The sequence below is a fragment of the Mobula hypostoma genome, chromosome 5, assembly GCF_963921235.1.
Source record: "Mobula hypostoma chromosome 5, sMobHyp1.1, whole genome shotgun sequence".
In the NCBI taxonomy this organism is placed as follows: domain Eukaryota; kingdom Metazoa; phylum Chordata; class Chondrichthyes; order Myliobatiformes; family Myliobatidae; genus Mobula; species Mobula hypostoma.
In genome coordinates, this window is record NC_086101.1 from 138,748,628 (window position 1) to 138,776,310 (window position 27,683).

Consider the following 27,683-nt stretch of genomic DNA (forward strand, 5'->3'; position numbering starts at 1 on the left):
GAACAACAATTCGAAGCATCAGGTGCGTGATGGATCATAATGAACTAACACAGTCTCAATTGCCTTACATTGGTCTTACAAAATTCACTGTCCTTTCCCCCAAATCTTTTTCATAGCTTTTTCATTCATTGATGTAACGGTATCAGGATTGTTGTAAACATGGCAAAAAATTAGGAGAGTACTGTGCCATGCCAGGAATGACTTAAGCCCTGCAAAATTTTCAGGTCTCTCTGGTTTCTAAATTGCTCCCATCTTTTCTTTAATAAGTTATAAGCAATTTGCATTTACTGAGATAAAAAAACTACTTTCTATATAAATTCACATGTAACACACATCAAAGTTGCTGGTGAACGCAGCAGGCCAGGCAGCATCTATAGGAAGAGGTACAGTCGACGTTTCAGGCCGAGACTCTTCGTCAGGACTAACTGAAGGAAGAGTGAGTAAGGGATTTGGTTCAAATGATCATTAAATGTTGTTAGCTCTTTCTTTATCTACTGTCAGCATGAGATAGACTAAAAAATCAGCTCCTGCCGACTTCACTTACAAATCCAGTGTAGTAGCAGTGAATTGGTACTGCTGATCATCTGCAGCCTGGTTCATATTATCCCTGTTATCGTCACACCACATAACATTCTTGCTCACTTTTTAGCTCTGTTGTACCTGGTACGTCACCCTCTATTTTTCTGTCATTGATGTGCCTATTTAAGAGCGTCACCATCTGGTTTGCAGAGTCAGGCTACTGCACAGGATCAAAATACGCCGCAGAGAGTTGTAAACTTAGTCAGCTCCATCATGGACACTAGGCTCCGTAGTATCTAGGACATTTAGAAGGTGGCATTTGTCATTAAAGACCCCATCACCCAGGACATGCTCTTACTGTTACCGTCAGGAAGGAGGTACCAAAACCTGAAGGCATACATTCAACGATTCAGGAACAGCTTCTTCCCCTCTGCCATCTGATTTCTGAATACTAAACCCATGAATACTAACTCAGTACATTTTTTATTTTTGCAATAATTATTTAACTACTTAATATATACTAACTGTGATTCAGTTTTTTTCTCTATTATTATGTATTGTATTGTAATACTGCTGCATAGACAACAAATTTCAGGACAAATGCCAATGATATTAAACCTGGTTCCGGTTCTGATTCTGATTCTGTGAATCAGACAATGTACAACAACATAAAGAAACAAGAAGAGAAGTAGCCAGCTGTTGGAAGACATGTCGTTTCTCCAACTACTCTATTCATCTGTGCATGTGAATCATACATTTCCTGCACAACAAATTCAGCAGCAATTTATCCCACGGCACAAATCCCACTAGTATAGGCATAGAGATTTAAAAAAAAATCTTCACACGTGACGGCTGCTAGCAAGGCCAGAATTTATTGTCTGTCAATGATTGCCTTTTCAAAGTCTAAGTGAGTCAATTTATTATCAAGGTGCATAGATTTGTTTTCTTGCGGGCATACACAGTAAACAAAAGGAACACAATGGAATCAGTGAAAAACCGCACTGAACAGGACAGACAAACAGCCAGAGGACAAGCACGATCACCATGAGGTCATTGGCACTGCCAGTACGCCGTTGAGTAGGGAGCCAGGCTTTTTGCCCGTTAACAGTGATAGACTGGTCTGGATGGTGTCATGTCTGTAAGAGAGCCTCCAGCTGGTGGTGTTCTCTGCACCTGCTGCCATTGGCCTTTGAGGGCTTGTGAGAGGGTGGGGAAACAATCTGGTGAACAGCTGCTACTCATTACTCACTGCCTGCCTGTCCTCAACAGCACTGGTCCTTTTTACAGAAAGATCAAAACCAAGGGCTTCGTCCAGCTAAAGCGATTCATTACAAGGGACATCAACACGGTATTTACATTGCAGTCGGGAGAAGCTGTATAAAATGGGGTTGGATATACATGAGATGCCCATTAGAGGTCGTCAGTTACTCGTTTCTGGATGGAAATGAGAAAGAATGATTTACCACCAGAGCGAAAAAAAATCTATGACGACAAAGCGAAACCCCACCTTATTCGTGTGGCTGATTTAACCCAATCCGAACTCTCTACACTTCCTTTTCCTATGCACTGCCCTGACTCGGATCAAGGCGAGAGGAGGGTTTCTCTCCTTTTCTCTTTCTTTCGTGCACACACAAAAGTTTTGGAGTTTAGGAAAGTTAAAGGAATCACAACTTAGAAGCGGGAAGCCGAGTTTTGGGGCGCATGTTGCGATGTAGCGGCCGGAGGAGGTTAGAACAGCCACCAGCGACACTCCGCCCCAGAATAAAAGGCACTCCACTGCCGAGGACGTGAACGGCTCTGAAGAAGATGCTGAGAGCCGTGTGCCGATCATGAAGGCCAGTGACTTTGACACATCGTAACATCCCGTGTGTGTATTTTAAATAAAACGCTGCACATCTTAATAAGGTAAGGAAATACCACCCCTCCCCCAGTCCCATCTGATAATCCTGTGGTCTGAACATTAGAAAGTTCAGACAACGGCATAGATACGTCTGGTACGGATTTCAAAACTAGTTTTGCCCCACTGTCGCTATAGTTAATGAATTTATTATTTATCAATTTAATCCTTGAACTTCACATGAACAGGGAATTTCATTACACTCTGGTGAAAATGACAATCGAGTAAGCTGAATGAGTTGGAGAGATTGCTGTATGTGTGTGTCGGTGGGTACTTGGGGGCAGTCACCTTACACGGAGTCGAGATACAAGTGGTATTATTTTGTTACGAGTATAACATGGTTGGAGAATTGGTAGGAAAGATAAAGAGGTCTGCGTGATGTTCCTTCACCTCCTTTTGTTTCTTATGAACAAGGGTGTTGCCCATCCCCCACCTCCCTTCCCCTCATCAGTGAGGATGTGACAAGTCGCCCAGCAAATAGGGCGAAACAGCTTCCCGGTGTGCTAGGAGTGTCAGGCACTAGCTGGGAGTCTATTGGCAGGAGAACGAAAAATGAGATGGGAATTTTGTTCTAAGCAGCATTGTAGTGTGTCAAATGACAGAGCATTGCTCTCGAATTAATCGCTTTCAGAAGGGAATTGATAAATACTTGACGCAAACACGTCAAGTTTTAAATAAATACTTGAGGTAATTTTGTTATCGGAAAGAATAGGAGAGTTTGATCTCTCTCAAAAAGCCATAACATGCTCAGTATTATTCTACATTGGGTCAGTCTATGGAGATACCGTGCAATCTAAATTGTAACAGCTGTATATACCATTGCTTTCTTTGGAAACCAAAAAGAAGCAATTTGCACGAGTCGCGTAAGTTTCCTCTTTGATCTTTCATTCTTTCATTCTTTGATACGAACGTAAGCAGACGCTTTTTAAAAAGCAATGGTCAGAATTCCCTTAGGACATGAGTTTTTTAGGTGTGATTCAGATCCTGGAACTTGGCTTCTCCACAGTAACCCTAGACTTAGCCTTGGTGGTATGCCTATCTGCACTGCAGTGAGCTCCCAGTGGATTGTGTGGGCAGTTTTGGAACCCTGGAAGTTACAGAGGCGCTCTGAAAGAACTCTTGAGCTAACTCAACTCTTGGTTTGCATTTTTTCCCTTACTTAGTGAGCTTCCTCTCTAATCTGCTTTACCTGGCCCTTCTGATCGTGCATTCCACCTGACACCAAATTTTAATGTCATTTTGCTGATTATATTAAATATACGCCTTTTGTTTTTCTTGTAATCATATTTAACCGTTTTCCAATGATTCTGAGTTAATGCCTTGTGATAGTGTGCTAAGTAATTTTCCGGGGGTCTGTGTTGCAGTCACTGGAACTCTCTTGGGTTTGAAGGTTGTAGGTTCAAGTCCAGTGTTGGTATATAATCCAGGCTGACCTCCAGTACAGCAGCGAGGAAATGTTTTGGTGACAATCTTTCAGGTGAGACACTAATCCAAGGCCCCATCTACCCTCCCTTGTGGATGCACTCTATCTCATGGTCCCAGAAGTAAGAGTGCCAGTGACTAAGTGCCACAGGGAGGCTTGGAAATGGATGTAAAAGCAATGCAGTAGCTTGTCTTGGGCACCATGTCAAACCCTATTCCTCAGCTGGTGGATCATGGAAGCAGCACTCTGATTAGGGCCCATCTGGGGGAACATCGCATTCAGTCCTGGTCATCCCATTATAGGAAGGATGTCAGAGGCTTTACATAGGCTGCAGGAGAGTTTGACCAGCACCATTCCTGGATTAGATAGCATGCGTGATGAGGAGAGGCTGGCAAACCTGTGTTGATTTCTCTGGGATGGCAGAGGCTGAGGAGAGACTGATAGAAGCTTATAAAATTATGGGAGGCAGAGACAGGGCACCCAGCCACTATGCTTTTCTCCTTTGAACATTCACCTTCTCACCTTAAATGCCTGCCCTGAGATGTGCAGAGCATTTTGTTTTTGTAGAGTGATGGCTGCCAGGTATGGTGGTGGAGGCAGATATAATTCAAGATTGTTTTGTTATTTCTAGTATGCAAGTGTAAAAGAGAACAAAATAATTGTTACTCTGTATCCAATGCCGCACAATAAGGTAAAGAACACAATAAACATACATACATAAGGTACAGTAGCTTATACATTGTATGACCATAAATTGACAATACATACAGGAGTGTCTGTACATAAGGTGACTGACAGGAAATGATACAGCAGTGTTAATTGGGTGTGTGGAGGCGTGGGTGAGTAGGTGGAGATGTTGATCAGCCTTGCTGCTTGGGGAAAGTAACTGTTTTTGAAGCAGGTGGTCCTGGCTTGGATGTCACATAGCCTCTTCCCTGATGGGAGTGGGACAAACAGTCCGTGAGCAAGGTGGGTGGGATCCTTCGTGATGTGGCCCTTTTCCGGCACCTTTCTGCATATAAGTGCTCGATGGGGGTAAGCTGGTGCCAGTGATGCATTGGGCAGTTTTTGACTACCTGTGGTAGAGCATTCTTGTTTGCTGTAGTGTGCTTTCAGTACCATGCAGCTCAGTGGGATGCTCTCTACTGTAGAATGTTGCAAGTATAGGTGTGTCTAGTCCTGCTCTCCTCAGCTTTCTCACAAAGTATAGGAGCTGGTGAACTTTCCTGATAGTGTGGAATGTGTTCTGGGATCATGAGAGGTTGTGCGAGATGTGCACTCCCAGGATTTTGAAACTGCTCAGTTTCTACTGCCGTGCCACTGATGTAAAGAGGGGTGTGAGTTCTCCTGAAGTCGATAACCATCCCTTTGTCTTGTTGACAGTGAGGAAACGATTACTTGCCTGGCACTAGGCCTCTTCAACCTCCTCTCTGTAGACTGGCTCATCATTACTGGCAAAGACTGTTGTGTCAGTGGCGAACTTGACCATGTGATTACACAGGTGTTTGGCCATGCAGTCATATGTAAGCAGGGTATGATAGAAGCATTTAAAAGGTTCTTGGACATGTATGTGGGTATGCAGGGAATGGATGAATATGGAGCATGTGCAGGCAGAAGGGATAAGTTTAATAAGGTGTCATTAGCTAAGTGTGAGCCGAAGCGCCTGTCCCTCTCCTGTATTGTCCTAAGTAAAAGAGACAAGTTAAAACTAAAATTTTAGGATGTATATTTGGATAAAGGTCACGGCAGTTGTCTTTGGTCGTGGCTCATAGGAAAACACAATGCCTCAGTTTAGGAAGTTAACTCTTTGGCTCAGTATCTCTGGTTTTCATCACACTATGACTCCTAATCTTAAACTGAGCTGTGCAACACAGCCTTTGGTACCAATTTCACCTTACTTTGGTCATTGTTAAAGATGCCACAACAGGAATTGCCTTTGTGAAATATCATCACATTTGGTGTGTGCTTTTGGAACATTTTTCTGCTGTAAGAGTTCCAAGCAATTAACTAGCCCATTGTGCCTCAGCCAACTACTTGGAAGAGCCCTCCAGTTGGTCCCACTCTGTTCCTTTCTCACAGCCATGAAAGTTTTCCACCATACAAATTTTTATACTCAATTTCCTTTTGAAAGTTGCTGCTGGGTCTGCTTACACAGTCCTGACCGCAACAACGTGCTGTTTCTTTTGTAAAAGAACCATCCTTTTTCACTGGTTTAGGTGCCCTCTGGTTATTGACCATTTTGACACAGATTAAATTCTTCTTAAGTGGTCTCAAAGTAGCTTGCCTTTATATTTCATCTTTTCTCTACTTATAGTTTCTTTTAGTTGCCTTCCGTTAGTTTTTAAAAGCTTCCCAATCCTCTACCTTCCCAGTAATTTTTGCGATATTGTATGCCTCTTTTGCTTTTTTGCTGTCTTGCTGTCTTTGACTTTCTTTGTCAGTCATGGTTGCCTCATTTTCCCTTTAGAATACTTATTCATCTTTGGGACATATCTATACAGTGCCTTCCAAATTGCCCCTAGAAACTTCAGCCATTGCTGCTCTGCTGTCATCCCTGATAGTTCTGCTTCCAATCAACTTTGGCCAGCTCCTCTCTTGTGCTTCTATAAGTCCCTTTACTCCATTGTAATATAGGTACATCTGACACTAGCTTCTCCCCCTCAAACTGCAGGGTGAGTTCTATCATCTTATGATTACTACCTCATTAGAGTTTCTTTGCCTAATCAAATCTCGTTCTTTATACAACACCCAATCCAGAATTGCTTTTCCCTGAGTGGGCCAAACAAAAAGCTGATCTAAAAGGCTGTCTAAATTTACCTGCATACTGAAACCCCACTTCACTATCATAACGTTGCCCTTTTTACAGGCCTTTTCTATCTCCCATTGTAATTTGTATCCTACATCCAGGCTACTGTTTGGGGGTCTGCATACAACTCCCATCGGGTTCTCTTTAGTCTTACAGTTTCTTAAATCTACCCACAAGGATACTATAGGATCTTCAGATCCTATGTCACTTTTTTCTAAGAATTTGATTTCATTTTTACCAACAGAGCCAACCCAACCCCTCTGACTCCCTGTGTGTCCTTTTGATACGAGGTGTATCCTTGAACATTATGCTCCCAACTATCATCTTCTTTCAGCCTCGACTCAGTATGCCCACAGCATCATACCTGCCGGTCTCTAACTGTGTTAGAGCTGTCTTCTCTCTTCTTCCCCTCCCCATCAGGCAGAAGACACCGCAGCACATACCACTGGGCCCAAGGATAACTTGTATCCCACTTGACTGGATCTCTCATATGCTTTTGTCTATCTGTGCTGAATTTTAACTGCATTTTGTTTTCTTTTTGCCTTCTTGATGTAATTATTTAAGGCATGATCTGTCTTGAAGAGTGCAGAAAAAAGACTTTTATATGTATCTCAGTATATGCGACAAGAATACTAACATCAATATCCCCATTGCGACACTGGCCTCCCCATCAATGATGTTCCCTTCATCCTTCAGCCCTCTCTCTGTTATCTTGCTTTCTCTGTTTTCCAGTTCTAGTAAAGGGGCTTGACCCAAACCTTAATTGTTTATCCCCTTCACAGATGAAGCCTGTTAGCTTTGTGTTCACAAATTCAAAGCCGCATTACATTGTGGTGTAGGGTTTTGGATGTCTTGAAGTTGTGAACATTTTTTTTCTTGGATGTCTGCACATTTATCTGCGCTGGTGAATTTTAGTTCTCTTTTTAAAGACACAAACAAAATGCTCTAGAGGCATTGCATATGTTGGATTTTTCTCTGCTTTTTAGTAAGAAAAGAGCTTATCACAGTCTTATCACTCATAGTCAGGATTGAAAGATGGCTACATGTAGTTGTATGCTGTATCGATTGGACAATTGCATTATTCTATTGCGTTGGAAATTTTATTGAATCATCTCATCAGAAATCAAACTCGGAAAAGTTTTGAGATGAAATTTAGAGTCTCTGACATCTACAATATAGAAACAGGCCCTTCAGTGCACTGAATCCATGCGAGATATCGTTCCCCATTTACACCAGTCCAGGTTTTTCTCCTCACATTTCCATAACTGCCCCCTAAATTCTACCACTTTAGATTGCAAGCAAGGGGAAAATTACAAGAACTGATTTAAGCTACTAATCCTGACCCGGATCTGGGCCGTACCCTCCAAATATCCGGACCTGCCTCTAGGTTTTTTTGCACTACCTTACTTTCCATTTTTCTATTTTCTATTTATGATTTATAATTTAAATTTTTAATATTTACTATCGATTTGTAATCCAGGGAGCGGGTAGCGCAGAATCAAATATCGCTGTGATGATTGTACGTTCTAGTATCAATTGTTTGGCGACAATAAAGTATAAAGTATAACTCGTTCGTTTTTCTGACGTGGGACAAAGCCAGAGCACCCAGAGGAAACCTACACTGTCAAAGAACAATCTCCAAACAGACAGCACTCACACTCATGGGGAGGAGGTACAGGAGCCTGAAGACCCACACCAAATGTTCTAAGAACAGCTTATTCCCCTCTGCCATCGTTTATGAATAATCCATAAATCCATGAATTCTGCCTTGTTATTCATCTTTTGCACTTTTATTTCTGTAACTGACCATTTAAGGCTTGCACTGTACTACTGCTGCAAAATAACACCTTTCACATCACACATCAGGGATATAAACCTGATTCTGAATCCGAATTGAGGGCAGGAATCACTGGAGCTGTGAGGTCCCTGTCCAGTCCCAAGGTACTAAACCTACTGCAGAGGTAGCAGAGATGAACAATTGGGGCTTGACAGAGAGCCAAGAAAAGCTGGTATTGTTCTTCTGGGAAAACCAAGGATGAAGGAACAAGTTTGGTAATTAGAGGACACAGATTTCAGATATTTGTCATTAAGTTAACTGGGTCTCTTGAGAAAACAACTGAGTAGAGGGCTTTAAAATTGTAGAAGGTCTTGACACAGAATGCGAGGAAGTATCCTACTAGCATCTATCACTATAAGACAGTCACCTAGAAGTCCAGTCGAGAATTTGGGTGAAACCTTGTTACCTACAGAGCACTGAGAATGTGGAATTCATTGCGAGAGAGAGAGAGATTGCACTGAATTGTAAAAGCACTTTCAAGGAGTGGCAGTAGAGTTGGGGGGTAGAAAGAGAGGATTATGCAAATAGGGTGGGAAAGACTGGAGAATTCAAGGGGAGCCTCAAAGCCAAACTGGGCTGATTGTGCTGATAGGCCTGAGTCTGTGGTGTATAATTGATGTAATCTTATGCAAACTACAGGAAGAGGAGGAGAGGAATTGACTAATGCACTGAAAGGACAGCAAAGGCAGATTCATCGGGAACATTCCAAAGGGAATTAGGTACACTTGCAGTGACATGTAGAAGGAACGGGGGGGGGGCAGGGTACGGGACTAATGTGATAACTCCTTCAAAAAAAAACCCACTCTGGCATGGTGAAGTGAGGAACCACCTGTGACCTTTGACTGCAAGGGCTAATTGTTTCTGTTGGTGTCACTGGTTTTAGTACATTTCTATCTGTTGTTTTGTGCACTTGGAATTGAACATTTGAACTTCTGAGATGTGTTTTGAGGTTGCACAAAGCAATATGATTAAGTATCAACAATTGGTGATTGCTTTATTATTGTCACGTACACTGAGGTACAGTGAAATGCTTTGTTTTTTGTGCCATCAATATAGACCATTCCTAAATCTGTACATTGAGGAGGTACAAAGGGAAAGGCAATAACAGCCTGCAGAGTATACTGTTACAGTTACAGAGAAAGGGTAGTTTCAGTAGAGAAATAAGGTGCAAAGGCCATGCTGAGCAAGATTAAGGGATTGAAAGTTCATCTTATCACAAAGGATGTCTATTCAAGAGTCAGAATCGGGTTCAATGTCATTGGCATATGTCGTGAAATTTGTTTTGCCGCGGCAGTACAGTACATAAAAATTACAAATTTCAATAAGGTATGTATTTGTCGATCTCTTATCAACCCTGTGCAGTGGTCCCCTCCATACCAGGCAGTGATGGAACCAGTTAGAATGCTTTCCACGGTACATCTGCAGAAATTTGTAAGTGTTGTTGGTGACATACCAGTTCTCCTCAAACTCCTAATGAAATATAGCTGCTGCCATACTTTTTTTGTAATTGCATCAGCATGATGGGCCCAGAACAGATCTTCAGAGATGTTGAGACCTGGGAACTTGAAACTACTCACCCTTTCCACTGCTGATCCCTCATTGAAGACTGGTGTGCGTTTCCTTAACTTCCCCTTCCTGAAGTCCACAATCAATTCCTCGGTCTTACTGATGCTGAGTGCAAAGTTGTTGTTGCAGCACCACTCAATGAACTGATCTGTCTCACTCCTCTCCACTTCTTCATCACCATCGGAAATTCTGCCAACAGTGGTTGTCTAATCGGTAAATTTATAGATGTTGTTTGATCTGTGCTTAGCCGCACAGTCATGGGGGTGGAGTGCGAGAGAGTAGAGCAGTGGGCTAAGCACGCATCCTTGAGTAGCATTGGTGTTTGTTGTCAGCGAGAAAAAAATATTATTTCTGATCTGTACTGATTGTGGCCTCCCAATGAGGAAGTCAAAGATCCAGTTGTAGATAACGGTATAGAGGCCCATGATTGGGAGCTGATTCATTAGAACTGAGGGTATGATGGTATTGAATGCTGAACTGTAATCAATAAACAGCAGCCTGACGTAAGTATTGCTATTATCCAGGTGATCCAAGGCGAAGTGGATAGCCAGTGAGGTAGCCGCTGCAGACTTATTGTGGCAATAGGCAAATTGCAGCGGGTCCAGATCCTTTCTTCAGCATGAGTGGATTCTGGCCATGATACACCCCTTGAAAGCACTTCACTGTAGATGAGAGTGCAAGTGGGCAATAGTCATTGAGACAGTTCACCCTGCTCTCCTTGGGCATTTGTCCAATTGTCATCCTTTTTGAAGCAGCTGAGAATCTTCAAATGCAGCAGTGAGAGATTGAAGATGCCCTTGACTCTCCCAGCAGTTGGTTGGCACAGGTTTACAGTGCTCTACCAGGTATGGCATCAGCGTCTGACGCCTTGTGAACGTTCACCCTCTTGAAAGATGTTCTGATGTCAGCCTCCAAGTCAGAGATCACAGGGTCACCAGATGTTGCAGGGATTTGCACAGGTGTCGTTTTATTGTCCATTTCATAATGCGCATAAAAGGCATTGAGCTCATCTGGGAGCGAAGCATCACAACCATTCAGGATGTTACGTTTCACCTTGCAGGAAGCAATGGCCTGCAAACCCTGCCGGCGCTGACGTGCATCCAATTCCTTCTCCAAGTTCAATCAGAATTGTGTTTTTTTCCGCTTTTAAAATGGGTTTCTGTAGATCGGTAGGCCGTATCTGGACGACTTGCATAGTTCTGGTTCACTGGTCTTGAATGCCACTCGAGACTACGAATCTCCTGGTTCATCCACGGCTTTTGCTTTGGGTATGTCTGGTGTGTTCTTGAAGGCACACATTCATCCACACAGGTCTTGATGGCGTTGTTGACAACTGTGGCAAATTCATTTAGATTCCAAGATGAATTCCTTAATATTATCCAGTCCACTGACTCAAAGTGCTCTGCCACCTCTCTTGACTATATCTTCTGGGTCCTCATCACTAGTGCTTAGTGCTGCGGTCTTTAGTCTCTGCCTGTGTACTGGGAGTAGAAGAACAGCCAGGTGATCAGATTTTCTGAAGTGCGGGTGTGGGATGGCACAGTAAGTGGTATAATAGTCGTCAAGTGTGTTGGCTCCACTGGTGACATTAAGATGGATGCTGTCCTTGAGCCTGATATATTCTCGGGCTTTTATATCTTCAGGAAATTAGGAAGAAGAGGGAATGGCTCTGGTGGAAGTTGTCTTTGATAATGCTTTCTGCTTTCCTGAGGGAGTGGGAAGTGTAGACAGAATCCATGGAGGGGTGGTTGGTTTTTGTGATGTGCTGAGCTGCTTCCACCAGTTACTGCAGTTCCTTGCGTTCTTGGGCAGACCAGTTCCTGTACAGGCTGTGATGCATCAGGACAGATGCTTTCTATTCATCTATAAAAATTTGTGTGTGTCAGTGGGGACATGCTGAATTTCATTAACCTTCGGAGGAAGTAAATAACACAGCGCTGGCTGCCCACGTGTGTTTGCTTAATCCACGGACTCTGAGTGAGGAGACCCTGTAGTGGGGTACTTGGTTGGCATTCAGGGCGGTGAACTTTGTGCTGGTGGTATCTGATATAGTTGCTACCAGCAGTATGAAACACAGTAAGGTGGCAAGTGGTAGCTGGTACAGTACCAACTTGGACCTCAGCCCGGATTGACCATTCATCTCCTCAGAGGGAGGCGAAGGCTTTGAAATCATTGCAGTAGCAAACAAAACCCACCTAATGAGTGATGAATCTTCCTTGGCCTGCCCTTTGACTGTTCCTTTGTATAAATATCACAATACAATACCATAAATGGATTGTGCTGGAAATAAACAATTCCTGAAAATATTCAGGATGTCAGTCAATACCTCAAAGGGGTGAACATGTAATTTACAAAAAAAAACCTTTTCCTCATCACATCAGAATGATGGCATTTGGAGAAGTTATTCAGCTAACACTGGAGAGAGCTGCATGGTGGTTGGTGACCTAGTTTATAATTAGTATCACTAACAGAGACAACTGAATGTCATAGAGGTGCAGATGATGGAAGTATGAAATGAAAGCAGAAAATGCTCAAGTGCTCAGCAATTTGGACAGCAACAGTGGAAAGTGAAGCAGCCTGAGTTACAGAGCTTTTGCAGCATTTTTTTAACTTTTTAAAATTTTACTAAGAGTTTCATCAAGTTTGGGGTACTTTTTGCAAATTGTTTCCATCTTAGCAACAGTAATTGGACTTATAAATTCACTCTGTTTTGAGATGTTCTTTTAATGGTGATTTGTCAAATAGGAGTTACATATATCCGATGGTCACGTGAAGCCATGGATGCAGGTGATGGGTGGTCGTATGAGCAGCTGATGCATGCCACAAGTCCTGGTTATGCGACCACTGACGCCAGGGAGGCGATACTCTGAAGAGTATTGATAATGGCTAGCGTCAACCGTCTTGTAAAGACGCTGCCCAGAAGGCGGCAATGGCAAACCATTTCTGTAGAAAAATTTGCGAAGAACAATTATGGTCGTAGACCATAATCACCCACGTTACAAGACGCAGCATGTAATGATGATGATATGTTGGGACTTTACAAAGCACAGGGGCTAGATTGCGTTTGGAATACTGTGCACTGTTCTGGTTGCCACAGACTATAGGAAGAATTGATTGTGCTGGAGAGAGTGCAGATATATTGCCAGGATTAGAGGACTTTCATTGATGGGGAGAGATTAGATCAGCTGAGGGGCAAATTGGTAGGATTATGAAGGCCATAGATGGGATAGAATATAGAACTCTACAGCACGTTACAGATCTTTCAGCCCACAATGTTGTGCCAACCATGTAACCTGCTCTAGAAATTGCCTAGAATTACCCTAGCGCAGTGGTCTCCAACCTCTGGGCCGTGGACCGATACCGGGCCGCGAAACATGCAGGGGTGCAGCGGTAGCCGGAGTGCACCCAGCACATCTTTAAGAAGAAAGCCAAAATAAACAAGTTAATTAATTAGGTGCCGTCCAGCACGTAAATGTCGGGCCAGATCAGAGGTGATTGCCGATTTCACTTGCTCTACGCGATGTTCACTCCTCTTTTCAGGGCGTTGGAGCCTTTAGCTGTTCCATTGTTTGGTCAATTTAAATGACAGCCCAGACAGGCTGAAAAGACAGGGCTGTCAGGATCGAGGTGACATGTTGAATCTACACAAACTTCTAATGAAGTATAGGTGCTGCCGTGCTTTCTTTGTAATGACAGTTACGTGCTGGTCCCAGGACAGATCCTCTGACACTTTTCAGAGAGAAACGTCAATCCTTAATGCTGAAGAATTTAAAGTTATTGACCCTCTCCACCTCAGTTCCTCTAATGAAGACTGGCTTCTGGGCGGCACCTAATTAATTAGCTTGTTTATTTCAGCTTTTTTCTTAAAGATGTGCTGGGTGCACTCCAGCTACTGCTGTACCCCTGCACGCTTCACGGCCCAGAGGTTGGGGACCACTGCCCTAGTGCATAGCCCTCTATTTTTCTAAGCTCCATCTACCTATCCAAGAGTCTCTTAAAAGATTGTATTGTATCCACCTCCTCCACTGTTGCTGGCAGTGCATTCGACACACCCACCACACTGTGTGTGGAAAAACTTACCCCTGACATCTCCTCTGTACCTGCTTCCAAGTACCTTAAAACTATGCCTCCTTGTGGTAGCCATTTCAGCCCTGGGAGATGAGCAATACCTTTTTCTGATGGTAGCGATCCCAATAATAAGAGAGCATGGGTTAAGGCAAGAGGTAGGAATTTTAAAGGTGATCTGCAGGACCTTCTCACAGAGTGGTTGATGTTTGGAATACATTGCTAATGGAGGTGGTGGAGTCCGATACAATGACTACACTTGAATTTAAAGGCATGTCAGTCTAAATAAGCAAGGCATAGAAGAATAGAGTCTTTATGTGAGCAGATGGGATTAGTGCAGTTGGGCAAAAAGGTTAGGATGGATATGGTGGGCCAACTCAGTGACTCTTTCACTTTAAGTGTACCTGTTGCTGAGGACTTGTGTTTGTTGGAAAGGGGCAGGCTGTTGGTTTCAGAGCTGACTCCGTTCTGTTGGATTCACCAATGATAGTCAAATTTGCAAATACATATATGGTAGCTATTTATCAATGTAAATTAGGAAATGAAAGAGGAACTAGTTATCTAATTGCTGGGTTCACGGAGGACTGTTCATTGAGAGTAGATTCTGATCTTAAAATGATTTGCTGTCAGTTGAAACCAGTGTTATTTTCCTTTGGTAATACTTCGGAAGAGGTGGCTTGTTACCACACCAGTGCTGTGGGTTCTGGGGAGCCTTACTACTGCCATACTGATGGCAAAGTCTATGGGTATATAGGACCTGTAGACTTCGCCATCAGTATGGCAGTAGTGTATTTCTTCAGTTCTACACAGGAACACTAGGCTGGAGTTTTGTGCTCGAGACCTCGGAGTGAGACTTGAACCCATAACCTTCTAATTAAGTCAGGCGACTGACCTGTGGTACCATAGCTGACTCTGCTGCTTTTCGTGTGGGCAGGAGTTCCTGACTGCTAATCTGCTAACAATGAAAACTGTTGTGTTTTTTTGAGTTTTGATTGCAGTAACATTTTTGAGAAATTGCTGAAGTAATGATTTAATTTCTGTGGAAGAGAGGGAGCATTTAATTACATTGTGAAGTTTGACTCCTAGAATTTGAGGAGGAATTTTGGAAACTCTTTTATTATCGTACTGTACTGTTTAATGTTTTATTCTCCCCTCTCAAACTGAATTGGCGCAGAACATTTGTGCTTATGGGCAGCATTAATGCTAGAGGCCATCAGCATTGGTAACCAGAGTTACTTGCAACAAAGAGGAGGTTGCATTCCTTCCCCTCTCTCCTTTTTCTGGCTTCTTCCCCCCTTCTCTTCCAGTCCTAATCAAGTGTCTCAGCCCAAAACATCAACTATTTACTCCTCTTCATAGATGCTGTTTGACCTGGTGAATTCCTCCAGATTTTTATGTTGAGTTTTGCTCTTAATTCCAAGAAGGAGATCACAGAAAACTTCTTCACCAGAGAGTGAGGAACTGGGAACAAATTTCACGATATATGTCAGTGATTATAAATCTGATTGTGATTCTATAACAGGGGTCCCCAACCTTTCTCATGCCATGGAGCAATACCATAAAGCAAGAGGTCAGGTTGGGGGAACCCCTGCTCTAGAAGGGCTTGCTGATGTAAAGCCAGGGCACGTAGATGAGCTTGTGTGGAGCATAAACGTCAAAGCAGATATATTGTGCTGACTTGCCTGCTATCTAGTAAAAACAGAAAAGGATGGAATAGCTTGGTAGGTTATGTAGCACCAATAGAGAGAATTAGGGTTTGTGCTTCAGATTAAGTTCTGGTTTAATCAGAAGGTTTCCCCTTTTTCTGTGGTATTCAATAGTTATTTTAGCGCAGGATTTAAGGTAGATTGTAACCTTGGGTAGGCAAGATAGACTGATTTATAACTTGAGGAGAAGTGGAACCGGCTTGCTCAGGGGAGTGTTTCCTTGGAGCTGTAGATTTAGCAGTGGGTTGTGAGCACTGGCTCTTGTCGCAGTTTATTATATAACCGGATCGAGGAGTCTTCAGCAGGGAGGCTTTTATCACCAGGCTGTAGTTGGAGTGCATAGTTCTCTAGACAGGAGAAGGGAACCCCGTAGGTGTGGGGTTAAGTGGTGGGAATCAAGGAACATTCTATCTAGTAGGCTAGACATTTTCTGTTTTTCCTGAATCCAGCTATGAGTTGGGCCACTCAGGGTGACATTCAAAAATGGCAACCAATTGCAAAACATACAGCTTCATAATGCTATTTAAACAGCCAGATCTTCATCCTTGGAGTCACCTAATCATCACTTCCTCTCTGCTGAAACTCAATTATGGCTGGTTTGGGACTTTTAGCCATTTTTATTTACATGATATCTGTGGTAAACCCATTGTGTTTGTGGTTGTTCCTTGTGTATCTGGGGGAATCGGATGCACTGGGCGAGTAACCAGACTGAGAATTAAAACTGGAAAAGTTTACTTTGTTATAAAACAGAACACTCTGGAAGCACTCAAATAACATCTGTGGAGTTAACATTTCAGTATTAATATCCTTTGTGAATATGGTTTGTTGCTTTGACAAGCACGTTTAGTTTATCTTAAATTGACTTGAAGAACCAAGGAATATTGGCCTTGGGTGGAATCTTGATTTTGTGTAACACAGTTTTGTCTCAAAATATTGTGCAGTATTGCATGGAAAATATGTCATATAATGGGGATCATTCAGCCCATCTAATCTATGCTGGCAGCTGCTTGGCATGTATTGGTATTACTTTTCCCCCCCCAGTGATTTTGTTGTTTCCTATTTTGTAGTCCTCTGTCATCGCCGATGTAACCAGGAGGAGAATTGCAAGCATCACTATTTCCTTTTCACTAACCTGGGATGGGATGTGTCCCAACCAGTCAGCCTTTCTGGTATCTTCTCCTCTTCAATACTGAACCACTAAAAGAGAGCCAGAATAATCTCTTCGGTTTCCCTCTCCTCCACCATTCAATATGGTCGGTTCTCTACCTCAGTATCGCACGATATTCTCACTTCTCTCCATACTCCTCGATGCCTTCTATGGCGAGTCACCCAACTTAATCTTTGTGTTTAGATCTCTGCAGTGGGAATTGAATCCACAAGCACAGCAGACTCCTTCACAGCAAATGAAGTTCAACAGCCCAGAGTTCGATTATGCTTCTCTTGCACATTGCCCCAGTTTTCTGTCTCTCTCCCTAACCCTCTATCTAATCCATAATGCTGCATGGCTCTCTCGCTGATGTTTAATTCTAGCTCTGCTGTTCACCTTGAGTGCTTGCTGAGGTAGCAAGACTCACTTTCCTACCACTTGAAAGCAGCATCTGACCAAGTTTGCAATATTGGTCCATGTGGCCAATTTGAGGGAGATGCCACTTTGTACTGAGGGTTGGAGAACCAAGGCACATAGTTGCAGTTGAATGACTGGCTTCGTGTTCTCACCTTGCTAGAAAGGATCTTAAGATTTTGATCACAAGCTGATGAGTTAGTTCCTACTCATTATCTCACAATTCCATTTTTTGTGGTTGGACATGCTGATTTCAGCATGTGTGATGAATCACTTCCTCCAAAGTTTAAAAAAAACATTGCTCATTTAAGTCTGATTGTAAGGGTCCTGTTCTGTGGAAAATGAGTGTTTATACTTCGACAAAAGAAGTGGGTTGCAACTTCCAGAAATCTGAAATAAAAATTTCTGGACAGTTGCAGCCTTTTCAGCATCTGAGGAGAGAAGGAAATGAGTTAATCTTTGAGTCGTATACATCTGTGCTAGATGTGGAGAAAATTGTTGAAAAACAGTTTGGTGCTTTCATGTTTTATTCCACAGTGCAGAGACTAGAAATGTAGTTTGTGTTTCAAGTGCTGTTTAACTAGACTGTTTTTAGAATTATGACAGAAAATACAGTGTTGGTGGAAAGAGAAGCGGAGTCGATACTTTAAGATCCAGGACTGTTTGTCAGTACTGTTCTGTTCCTGTTGATTTGATACCTGTATGAGCAAATCAAGTGCCCTTTTTTTTATATTTTATTGTCCCTGATAACCTCTGTCATCACTTTACGAATTGTGCATCGGCATTGCTGGTTCCCTTACTCCTGAACGCCCAATTTTTGTGTCTTGTTTCCTTTCCCATCCAATAGACTTTCAGTCAAGAGATGTGTGTGACCCTTACTGTAAAAGTGAGCGTAATATGCGTGAGATCATTTCAGTTGTGTTGAATTGCTATGAAGTGTTCTTTCATCATCTGCTCTTTCCTCTCCACCCCTTGAGGAACTAGGCCTTGCTGACCTTATGGGATACTGGGGGATCTCTGTCAACAAGTGTCTGCATAATAGCTTGACCTTTATCTTGGAGTCTAGAGCCGGCACGTCTCACTAGCAGAGCAAACTTCTGTGTGGATTCTGGGTTTCCTGACACTTGATCTTCCTGCAGCTGGTGGGCACCTCCAGCCAAGATCAACAATAATGTATTGAGTCAGGTGTATCAAGAGTACTCGCCCCAGGGTTTTCTAAGAGGGCTTTGGCTTTGATTTGGACTAGGAGAGGCTGGTAGATTTAAGCACATGTACTGCATCTAATCAGTCTTGTTGCTCTAGAGAAGTGCACACCTAGCCAGTTAATTTCTTGCTCCTCCTCTTACTTCCATCAATTCCTCATGCCTTATGTTGTGAAATTTGTTGTTTTGTTGCAGAATATAGTACAGGCATAAATAAAAATCCTGTCAAGAGTTCTGGGCTTATATTCTTAAGTGTGTAAGTGATAGGATTGTTGATGCTCCTTCAGGAAGGCAAGTCTTGTTCAAAACTTCATTTTGACTAGTACTTCAAAATAAACTGAGCAGAGGAAGCTGCAGAGGCAGGTACTGCTACAATGTTAGACGAGTACACAGAAAAGCGTTCAAGGGACATGAGCCAAACACGGGTAAATGGGCTGAGGTGAGACCGGGACTTTGGGCAGCATGGACAAGTTGAGCCCAAGGGCCTGTTTCTGTGCTTTCTGACTACGAGAATAGAGGGAACACAACAGGGAGACATGACGAAGTCTGTATTCCTGGGCAGACTGTGGGGTTGAGGATGGCCCCTCTTGCTTTTTGTGGTTTCTGAGACCACTGATAAGATAAACTTCGCAGCTGTGGAGTAAAACAGCAGAAATGTCAAAGTTTCTCAGAAAATAATGTCCTGAATGTACAATACTTTGCGTACACTAGAAAGTCTGCAGAGGCTGGAAACACAAAGCAACACATACAGAAATCCAGGAGGCACTCGGGTCAGGCAGTAACTATCAAAATGAATAAACTATCAATATTTTGGGCCAAGACCTCCTTTAGGTTTGGAAAAGAAGGGGGAAGATGTCAGAATAAAAAGGTGGGGGGAGGGGAAGGAGGCGAGCTAGAAGGTAATAGGTGAAGCCAGGTGGGTGGGGAAAGCTAAAGGGCTGGATGGGAAGGAATCTATAGGGGAGGAGAATGGACCATAGGAGGAGTGTATCCAGTGGGAAGTGACAGGCATTTGAGAAGAGGCAAGAGGCCATAGAGAAGAATGGAAGAAGAGGGAAGGGGGAGGGAATTTTTTTTTTAAAAACCAGATGGAGAAATCTATATTCATGCCATCAGGTTGGAGACTACCCAGACGGAATATAAGGTGTTGCTCCTCCACCCTAAGGGTGGCCTCGTATTGGCACTAGAGGAGGCTGTGGAGCAACATGTTGGAATGGGAATTGGAATTAAAGTATATGGCCACCGGGAAGTTCTGCTTTTGGTGGATGAAGCGGTCGTGCGCAACGAAGTGGTCCCCTGACTTACGATGGGCTCACTAATGTAGAGGTGGTCACGTTGGGAGCACTAGATACAATAGGTGACCCCAGCAGATCTGCAGGTGAAGTGTTGCCTCACCCAGAAGGACTGTCTTGGGTCCTGAATGGAATTGAAAGTGAAAGTGGATGGGCAGGTGTAGCACTTTGGCCACTTGCTGGGACGAATGGACAAGGGAATCACAGAGAGAGGGAGAGGCAGAGATGGAGATGTGCTCGGTGGTAGGATTTCTTTGGAGATGCTGGAAGTTGCGAAGGATGATATGTTGGATGCAGAGGCTCATGGGGTGGTAGGCAAGGACAAGAGGAGCTCTGTCACTGTTGGGGAGGCAGGAAGATGGGGTGATGCAGACGTTCAGGTAATGGAGGAAATGCAGGTGCCTTGAGCCCTGTTCATCCGTCGTCAAACCCTTGAATGAATTTAACTGCACATATTGAAATGGTCAACTTTCCCTTAAAAAAAATGGCAAGTTCATGTGGGAAGAATTATTTATACATAGTGTATAAGATATAAAATAAAAGCCAGAGTAGGCCTTGCACTGTTGTCTCAATCAATAGGTTGACAACTGATCTTCTGTCTTAAACACCCACGTAACTCCCCATTCCTACTGATTCCTTTGTTCTTCCTAGGTACCCTTGGGATTGAGGGTAAGTTTCTTCCACATGGCTTGCTTTGATCACATCCTTTCCTTTGCTTGCCTGGTAGTCTGTTCTGTGATGAGTTCGAATAGTGTGTCAGTTTTTAGAAATCTGCTGATGGACAGGTCACTGTAGGTGACTGAGAGCAACTGGGGTCAGTGTTGGGTTAACCGGGCAAAGGACATCTCTCTTCAATTATGTGTCCTAAATTTGGAGGATTTGGCAGTGACAGAGTTGTGGTATCTCTCTTGTGCCTTGAGTTGGTCCAGATCTCAGATGCTTATAGGTGAGCAGAAATCATTGACCCATATCCAAAAATAACCTTGCTGTTCCAAAAGATTTAAAAATAGATGTGCTTTTTTTCAAAAAAGCAGGATCAGGCTGATTAGAGTAGCATGTTTAACCTGTTGTATAGTCTCCAGTCTTACTGCCACCAGAGTGTCTTATTTCACCTCACGTTCTTCAATCTTCAATGAAAGACCACACCCAACAGGACAGACAAACAGCCAATATGCAAAGGACAACAAAATGCAAATATGGAAGAAAAAAATAGTAATAAATATTGGGAACACGAGATCAAGAGTCTTTAAAAGTGAGTCCATAGGGAACAGTTCAGTGAGGAGTTGAGTGATCGCTTTTGGTCAAGAGTCTGATGGCTGAGGGGTAATAACTGTTCTGCACCTGGTTGTGTGGGTCCTGAGGATCCTGTCCCACCTTCCTAATGACAGCAGTGAGAAGTGAGCATGGCCTGGGTGATGGGGTCCTTGCTGATGGATGCTGCTTTCCTGTGACAGCACTCCATGTAGATGTGTTCAATGGTAAGGAGGGCCTTACCCATGATGGACTGGCCATATCCACTCCATTCAAGGGCATTGGTGTTTCCATACCAGGCCATGATGCAACCAGTCAATAAACACTCCCCCACACATCCATAGAAGTTTGTCAGGGTTTAGGTGTCATGCTGAAACTTTGCGAACTTTTAAGTTAGAGGCACTGCTGTGCAGCGATTCTGATGATCCAGCTTAGCAGTGTCAGCCATGGATCAGGAGTAGGACATTCACCCCAGAGTCTGACGGTTCTTGTTACAGGACCCATTCCATGACAGTGCCCCAGGGAGTATGCCCTGTTGGAGGTGCAGCCCTCCTCTAAGTGGTGGACCATTCAGCCCTGTGAGGTGGAGGATCCCAAAACACTGCCTTGATGCAGGAGGTTCACTTATCCATGAGCACCTGGCAGGCCACATTACAGTGTTAACTTCATGCTGTTTGGCTGTGAGGAATTGTGAGAACTTCATGCTGTTTGGCTGTGAGGAATTGTGAGACACACAGAGGTTGTGAAACGTACTATATGTGAGGAAGTCTCTCCATTTATTTCTTTTGATTTCACAGCACAGGATTTAGTGTTTTGTTTCATTCCCTGGAAGAACTCGAGTGGATGGTGTAAGTTGTATAGTTCCTTTTCAAGGATAGTTGAATCAGATTACCTTTAGGCATGCTGGCAGTCCCCAGTAAAGATACTCACTGAGTGTCAAGGTAATGCTTCCTTGGATCATTACACACCTGTTAATAAGCAGACCAGACTTGGTGGGGTTTTTGCTCTGAAGGGCTCCCTGCTAAGTTGGAAGCCCTTTCTTTTAGTGGAATAGCTAACTCTGTTATTTCAAAACCGCAGCACAGGGGCACAACCAGTACAAAGCCCCTTATTGTTCACAGCCTGCTTTTGTGTGGTGCTTTGTTGAGAGACACTCTGAAAGGGTGGCCTAATCCATTCAGTACAGGATGAAAGAAGTGCAGTAAAACAGAGTGCGGAAACTCAATTAAGATTGTAGCCTCAGGGTGTAGTCTGCTCTGTAAGTAAGTGATGGCAGAAAGGGAGAGATTTTGCTCAACATACACAAGATGCTGGAGGAACTCAGCAGGCCAGGCAGCATCTATGGGAAAGAGTACAGTTGATGTTTCGGCCAGAAACGTTGACTGTGCTCTTTTCCATAGCTGCTGCCTGGCCTGCTGAGTTCCTCCATCATTTTGTGTGTGTCGCTTGCATTTCCAGTACCTGCAGATTTTCTCTTGTTAGAGATTTTGCTCGTAAGGTTGCAGCCTAACTGTGTGTTCTATTTTAGCCTCTAGGTGTCAGCATGCAAGAGGACTGGAACCTGCCCCGCCTCTCCCCGCCTTACCCCCCAACTCCCAATGGGAGGCCTTGCCATAACTCGACTGGTTACATCCCCGGCCGAGTGATGCCTGTCCGGCCACCTCCCGCGCCTGCTGTGAGCAGCCCCTCTGTGCAGTGGTCTTTCTCCAAGGCAGAGAACCAAGCCACCTTCGTCGCCAGAGGAGGCGAGCAGTGGCAAGAGTCTGAGGCAGCGAAGAGGAGGAGGAGGAAGCAAGTGAAGAACAGTTTTGTGTGTGTTGGCGTCTGTCTTGGAGTATTTTTTATTGTGTTGGCTGTTGTATTTGGCACCAACCCGGGTCCTGAGCGCGATGGTAAGTGACAAGTCAAGGATGCAATCCACGTGGGGTGTTGTTTTACTGAGTAGGCTCTGGCCCGTAGGTGTTATGTTTGGATGTATGACTTTTTATTAGACACTGGACACTAGACGCTAGACAACTACAGCACAGTAGAAAAGGTGGGGGAGTAGCATTACTGGTCAGGGATTGTATCACAGCTGTAGAAAGGGAGGACGCTGCAGAGGGAGTGTCCTCTGCACTCCCTGCACTCCCACTCTGCACAATAGGAAGGGATCAATCATTGTGCTGGGAGTAGTCTATAGGCCCCCAAATAGCCCTCGGGACACCGAGGAACAGATAAGCAGGCAGATTTTAGAATGGTGCAGGAAATACAGGGTTGTAGTTATGGGTGATTTCAACTTCCCTCATATTAACTGACACCTCCTGACTGAAAGGGGGATAGATGGGGCTGAATTTGTCAGGTGTGTTCAAGGAGGATTCCTGACACAGTATGTGGACTGGCCGACGAGAGGAGAGGCCATACTGGATCTAGTTCTGGGTAATGAACCTGGTCAGGTGGCAGACCTCTTGGCGGGGGAGCATTTTGGTGAGAGTGACCACAACTCCCTTAGCTTCAGCATAGCTATGGAAAAGGATAAAAACAGACAAAATGGGAAAGTGCTTAACTGGGGAAGAGCTAACTATGAAGGGATGAGGCAGGAACTAGCGAGAGTAAGTTGGAAACAGATGTTCAAGGCTGAAAGCACAGAAGTCATGTGGAGGAAGTTTGGGGACCACTTGTGCTGGGTTCAGGATAGGTTTGTCCCACTGAGACAAGGAAAAAATGGTAGGAAAAGGGAACTGTGGCTGACGAAACATGTGAGGCAACTCATCAAGAGGAAGAAAGAAGAATATGTTAGATATAGGAAGCAGGAAGCAGGAGGGGCTTATGAGAAATATAGGGTAGCCAGGAAGGAGCTTAAGGAAGGACTTAAGAGAGCTCAAAGGGGACATGAGAAGTCCTTGGCATGTGGGATTAAGGAGAACCCCAAGGCCTTCTATGCATATGTGAAGAACAGAAGGATGACAAGAATGAAGGTGGGGCCGCTAAAGGATAAAGAAAGCAACATGTGCCCGGAGGCGGAGGAGGTTGGGGATGTCCTAAATGAATACTTGGCTTTAGTATTCACAAGTGAAAAGGACCTTGATCAGGGTGAGGTCGAAATAGAACAGGCCTGTGTCCTGGACAATGTGGAGATTAAGGAAGAAGAAGTGTTGGATCTTGTTAAAAACATCAAGATTGATAAGTCCCCAGGGCCGGACATGATATACCCCAGGTTGCTGCGGGAAGTGAGAGAAGAGATTGCTGGAGCAGAAGCAATGATCTTTGAATCCTCTTTGGCTGCAGGGGAGGTGCTGGAGGATTGGAGAATGGCAAATGTAGTTCCCTTGTTTAAAAAAAAGGTAATAGGGAGAATCCTGGAAACTATAGACCAGTGAGTCTTACGTTGGTGGTCTGCAAACTATTGGAAAGGATTCTTAAGGATAGGATCAACAAGCATTTGGAGAAGTACAGTCTACCCAAGGATGGTCAACATGGCTTTGTGAAGGGAAGGTTGTGCCTCACGAGCCTAATTGAGTTTTCTGAAGAGGTAACAAAAGAAATTGATGAGGGTAGGGCGGTAGATGTGGTCTACATGGATTTTAGCAAGGCATTTGACAAGGTCGCCCACGAGAGACTCATCCAGAAAGTCATGAGGCATGGGATCAGTGGAACCTTGGCTGTTTGGATAAAAAATTGGCTTAAAGGAAGAAAGCAGAGGGTAGTAGTGGAAGGAAAGTATTCTGCCTGGAGGTCGGTGACTAGTGGAGTGCCGCAAGGATTTGTCCTGGGACCCCTGCTCTTTGTGATTTTTATAAATGACCTGGATGAAGAGGCGGAAGGATGGGTGAGTAAGTTTGCGGGTGATACGAAGATTGGAGGAGTTGTGGATGGAGCTGTAGGTTGTCGAAGGTTACAAGAGGATATAGACTGGATGCAGAGTTGGGCAGAAAAATGACAAATGGAGTTCAATCTGGATAAGTGTGAGGTGATGCATTTTGGAAAGACAAACCAGAAGGCTGAGTACAGGGTTAATCGTCAGTTACTTAAGAGTGTGGATGAACAGAGGGACCTTGGGGTTCAAATCCATACATCCCTCAAGGTCGCTGCACGGGTTGATAGGATAGTTAAGAAGGCCTATGGGATGCTAGGCTTCATTAATAGGGGGACTGAGTTCAAGAGTAGAGAGGTCATGTTGCAACTCTACAAATCTTTGGTAAGACCACGCTTAGAGTATGGTGTTCAGTTCTGGTCACCTCATCATAGGAAGGATGTGGAAGCTATGGAGAGGGTGCAGAGAAGATTTACCAGGATGTTGCCTGGATTGGAAAACTAAGTCTTATGAGGCAAGGTGAGCAGAGCTGGGACTTTTCTCTTTGGAGTGTAGAAGGATGAGAGGGGACTTGATAGAGGTCTACAAGATTATGAGAGGCATAGATAGGGTGGATAGCCAGTACCTATTTCTCAGGGCATATGTACAAAGTTAAGGGAAGGAAGTTTAGGGGAGACATCAGGGGTAAGTTTTTTACACAGAGGGCTGTGGGTTCCTGGAATGACTTGCCAGGGATGGTGGTGGAGTCTAAAACATTAGGGGTATTTAAGAACCTCTTGGACAGGCACATGGATGAAAGAAAAATAGAGGGTTATGGGGTAGTGTGGGTTTAGTACTTTTTTTTTAGGAATATATGGGTCGGCACAACATCAAGGGCCAAAGGGCCTGTACTGTGCTGTAGTATGTATCACCTCACACTTACTCGGATTGAACTCCATCTGCCATTTTTCTGCCCAACTCTGCATCCTGCCTATATCCTCTTGTAACCTTCGACAACCTACAGCTCCATCCACAACTCCTCTAATCTTCGTGTCATCTGCAAACTTACTCACCCATCCTTCCGCCTCTTCATCCAGGTCATTTATAAAAATCACGAAGAGCAGGGGTCCCAGGACAGATCCTCGCGGCACTCCACTAGTCACTGACCTCCAGGCAGAATACTTTCCTTCTACTACTACCCTCTGCTTTCTTTTTTTATTGGGCCTCTTCACGCTGTGGAATCTCTTTGTGCTAATACTCAGGCTCCCTCAAGTAGCAATAACATTTTTGTGATGAAATACCTCTTAGTTTGCAGTTTATTGTCTTCAAGGTAATTTTTATTAGCACTTTCATTGGAATTAGCCTATATTTTGGGAACACACAGCATGGAAACAGCACTTTGGCCCAATTGGACCATGCCAACCTAGATTCCCATCTTGACTAGTCCCATTTGACCATGTTCTCCTCAAACCTTTTCTATCCATGTACTTGTCCAAGTGCCCTTTAAATGTTGTTATTGTACCTGCCCCAACCACTTCCTCTGTCCATATAGACAACTGTCTGGGTGAAAAAAGTTGCTCCAAGTTTTTTTTAAACCTCTCTCCTCTCATCTAAACCTATTTTCTCTCATTCTTGATTCCCAAGACTGGGATAAAGGCTGTATTCACCCTTTGCCAGCCTCTCATGATTTGTATAACTTTAAGATCACCCTCCATTCTCCTTTGCTCCAGTGAAGAAGTGCCAATATGCTTAAGCTCTCTGCATAACGAAGTGCCTCGAGTTCAGCAACATCCTCATAAATCCCCTTTGAAATCTTTCCAGCTTAATGGTATCCTTCCTTTTGCAAAGTGACCAAAACTGAATACGGTATCCCAAATGGGACTTCAGCATCATCTTGTACATCTGCAGCATAGCATTTCAGCTTCTATACTTAGTGCCCTGTGCGCCAAAACCTCATTACACATCATGTCTACCAATGACACCAAGGAACCTTGTGCTCTGTTCCACCATACTCCCCACTGTAAAAGCCCTACCCTCATTTGTCCTCCCAGAATGCAACACCTCACTCAGCCAAATTAAACTCCATTTGCCATTCCTTGGCCCAGCAGATCAAGATCTGTAAATTCTCCTCCAAATCATTGATCTAGAAGACACCTACCAATGGGCCTGGTACTGACCCATGGGGAACACTGTTATTTGTAGGCTTCCAGTCTAGAAAAAGCCTCCCATCATCACCATCTTTCTACAGTTAAGCTAATTGTGTATCCAACCAGCCAGCTTTGCCCAGATCCCATGTGATCTAACTTTCCACAGCAGTCTACCATGCAGAACATTATCAAGGCCTTACTGAAATCCATACAAACTACATCTGTTACCTCCCCATCTCCTTTCATCTGTCTATCATCCCTCCTATATCTGGTTTCTCTTATCCTCACTTTCTATACTTTTCCCCCTTCCCTCCCTTTATCTGGCTCCACCTGCCCATTTTTTTTTCTTTCCTTACCTATTTCCACTTGCTATCCACCACCCCCTTCTACACCAGCTCCTATCACCTAGCAATCTCTGTCCCATTCCCCCCTTTCACTTTATGCTGGCTATCTTCCTTCTCCACTTTCTGTCCTGATGCAGGGTCTCATCCCAAAGCTCTGATCATTCCTTTGCCTCCATGGATGCTGCCTGCCCTGCTGTGTTCTGCTTCCAACACTTCACTTGACAGTGTGTTTCAGACCCCTTCCTCTCTCTCTTTCAAAAAAAAAGTTGCCTCATGAAACTCCTTTTTAAATATCCCC

The 27,683-nt window shown here is 43.9% G+C and overlaps 1 protein-coding gene across 1 annotated transcript in view; it reads left to right on the forward strand.

Annotated features, from left to right (window-relative positions):
• The first annotated feature begins 2,061 nt into the window (after nt 1-2,061).
• cemip2 (cell migration inducing hyaluronidase 2) overlaps nt 2,062-27,683 on the forward strand; it is a 114,983-nt gene continuing 89,361 nt past the window's right edge. Inside the window, exons 1-2 of the mRNA XM_063049026.1 lie at nt 2,062-2,424; nt 22,654-23,017. Coding sequence (XP_062905096.1) covers nt 22,669-23,017 — 349 coding nt within the window. The 5' untranslated portion in view covers nt 2,062-2,424; nt 22,654-22,668. The remainder of the gene's footprint in view (nt 2,425-22,653; nt 23,018-27,683) is intronic.